Below are 2,775 nucleotides of genomic sequence, written 5' to 3'. Positions count from 1 at the left end.
ATATATATATATATATATATATATATATATATATATATATATATACAAATACACATACATATACAAAATATACATTCTATATACAAAGAATTAAAATAAACATATATAGAACATTTGGTATTCCGGCAATAGGACCAATTTTACAGCCAATTTCCGGCAGAAAACAACAAATTCAGGCAGATCTTCAGCAATTCCGGCAAAGGACTGAAACAATCCGACACCACCAATGAGTATGTCACATAGGGAGAAGATAAATAATAAGAAAAGCAGAAAAGAATGAGTTTTTGCCGGAGTGGTGAAGAGAAAATAGTTCACAAAAGAGGAAAGAATGAGTTGAAGGGGTTCTATCGGCGACATATTGAGTATTAGCGGCTAAAGAGAAAGAGTTCACAAAAGAGAAAAGAATGAGCTGAAGGGGGTTATATCGGCGACATATTGAGTATTAGCGGCGACGCCTTTGGGGAGAAATTTTGATGGTCAAATTTTTTGAGTATTATCGGTGATACCATTGGGGGGGGGGGGACTTTGGGGTCTCCGCTATTGGTATGCACGTTATTGATTTACAGTCCTTGGATTACAGACAAAATCAACAGATAAGGTTTCACCTCATATTTTGACGTGGATCGGGGTTGATAGGCATTAGCGGCGACATCAACATTTAGCGGCAACATGTACATAACGCGAAAGTTACATGTTGGCGCTAAAGGTGGCTGTCGCTGCTAAAAGTGTCGCCGCTAATGTCTATTACTTTTGTAGTGTAACGACTTGTTAAAAAAATGATGTTATTTTACCATGACATATTATCTGTCTTGTGAGTGTTATACATCATCATTTCTAATTGTATGCCATACAAGAGGAATGGTTTGTCATTCTATGTTTTTTATTTAAAATATTTTATCTTGATGACAATTAAAATTTCATTAATTGAAATATGAAATAAATAACAAAAACATTAAAAACATAACAATTTAAACATACAAAAAATAAAGTAATTAAAACATGTGACTTGTAGTCCACGACCAAAAAATTATCATCCAATTCATGTACGGGTTTCATATTAAGATTAATGATTTCAACTTTGTATATTTGATCCACCAAAGTCAATTGGCTGATAGATCCATTGATCACGTGAAGCAACTAGTATGAACATCGGGTAGTTCTTATAAGGAACATCGGGTACTTTCATGATATATATATCTAAAAGTTAAGACTGTAGGGACTGTAGTGAAAAACATTTCAAAGAAGAAGGGGTTATAATTTATAAAATAGCAGTTAGGAAACGACAGAGTTCTACCTTTATGTTGCTATCAATCCTCGGCTTCCCGCAGATATCCTCGGTGTTTGATGAAATTTCAACGTGACCTTCGACGTTCATCAGCAGCGCCGCAAATCACAATTATATAATGGCGCCACGGAAACCACTTTTCCCTTTCTTCATGAAAAAATGAACAGTCCGACCATCAATTTCGACGACGAGAATTCCGCCATTGTTTCAGCACTCTGGCATGTCATTTGCGATGGAAACATCGCCACTCCAAGCACAAGCAGTGATGTAATCGGAAATCGTCAGAGTCAACCGTCGCCGGGGGAGCATGAAATCTGCGGCGAATGTGGAATGCGAATCCCGGATCACTGTTTGGGGTGTCAAATGTTCACCGGCAGTAGTGGTGAAGAGACGGGAAAGAGAACGAAGAAGGTCTACAGAGGAGTTCGTCTCCGGCCGTCGAGGAAATGGGCGGCGGAGATAATGGTTCCGGGAACGCATGAGCGGAAGTGGCTGGGGACTTTCAAGACTGCAGAAGAGGCTGCCAGAGCTTACGACGTAGCCAACATTCAGTATAGAGGAAACAGGGCGAAGACAAATTTTCCGGTGGAAGAGTACTCAGAAAACGCCAACTAGGAAATGACACCTAAGATACAAATTTTAAATGGGACACACAATGTGGCTAATATACATTGGTTATGTATAATAAAAAGGTAATATAAACATGTATTTTGCATGTCATTCGATTTAATTGTTATATATGCCGGTTTGTATTTTATTTATTTTATTTGAAAAGTAATGTATGTTGATATTATCTAACTAGAAGGTGATCCCGGCGAGACCATTTTTTTTTTGGTATTGTGTAATAACGCATCGCAGAAAAATTACGGGACAAAAAAAGTGACCCGGTATAATGTTGTAATAGAAAGACATAAAAGTAGGATGCATTAATTTAAACTCTTTAAAGTGGGGTTTTGTTCTTTTAAATCATAAAAACCAAATATCATTATGATGTAAATGCTCAGGAGTTGTTTGGTAGAGCAGGTTGACATAAGAATTGACATTTTTGTACCTAGCTTCCGGTAAACATTCACCATCAAGAAGATGTCTTGATGAAGAAAACCAAACAGTATAAAGACACAAAAAAAAAAAAAAACAATAACAATTAAAAAGTGATGCAATAATTAATGCATAAAAAAAAACAAATCTACCTTAGTTTTTCTAATGTCTAGTAGTCTTCCTATTTGAGTGTTTCCCAGAAAACAAATGATTCGGTTTCAATATAGGATTAAATTGTGACCTTCCATTTCTTCATCTGATAGAAAGTTAGTTATTGGTTGAAGAGTGTGGGGGAGTAGGCGCCCCCTTCTTGTTTCTATTTCTTCATCTGATAGGAAGTCAGTTATTGGTTGAAGAATGTGGGGGAGCAGGGGCCCTTCTTCTTTCTATTTAGTGGGTGTCTTTTTTGGCAAATATAACAGTAAATAAAATTTAAGATAAATTATTATAAT

General features: G+C 36.3%; 1 protein-coding gene across 1 annotated transcript; it reads left to right on the top strand.

Annotated features, from left to right (window-relative positions):
- The first annotated feature begins 1,444 nt into the window (after positions 1 to 1,444).
- On the top strand, positions 1,445 to 1,900 carry LOC145106839 (ethylene-responsive transcription factor ERF071-like). Its single transcript, XM_079043767.1, has one exon. It carries the CDS (start codon positions 1,445 to 1,447, stop codon positions 1,898 to 1,900), a length of 456 nt encoding a protein of 151 aa, XP_078899893.1.
- Positions 1,901 to 2,775: the final 875 nt, after the last annotated feature.

This window comes from Lactuca virosa, chromosome 4 (genome assembly GCF_052849685.1).
Source record: "Lactuca virosa cultivar CGN04683 chromosome 4, Lactuca_virosa_CGN04683_v6, whole genome shotgun sequence".
NCBI lineage: Eukaryota > Viridiplantae > Streptophyta > Magnoliopsida > Asterales > Asteraceae > Lactuca > Lactuca virosa.
Note: the sequence above shows the minus strand (reverse complement) of the source record. Positions and strands in the feature narration are given on the sequence as shown.

Bases quoted from the DNA above. Each gene is read 5' to 3' on its own strand.
- LOC145106839 (XM_079043767.1), top strand. From the start codon at position 1,445: ATGAACAGTCCGACCATCAATTTCGACGACGAGAATTCCGCCATTGTT.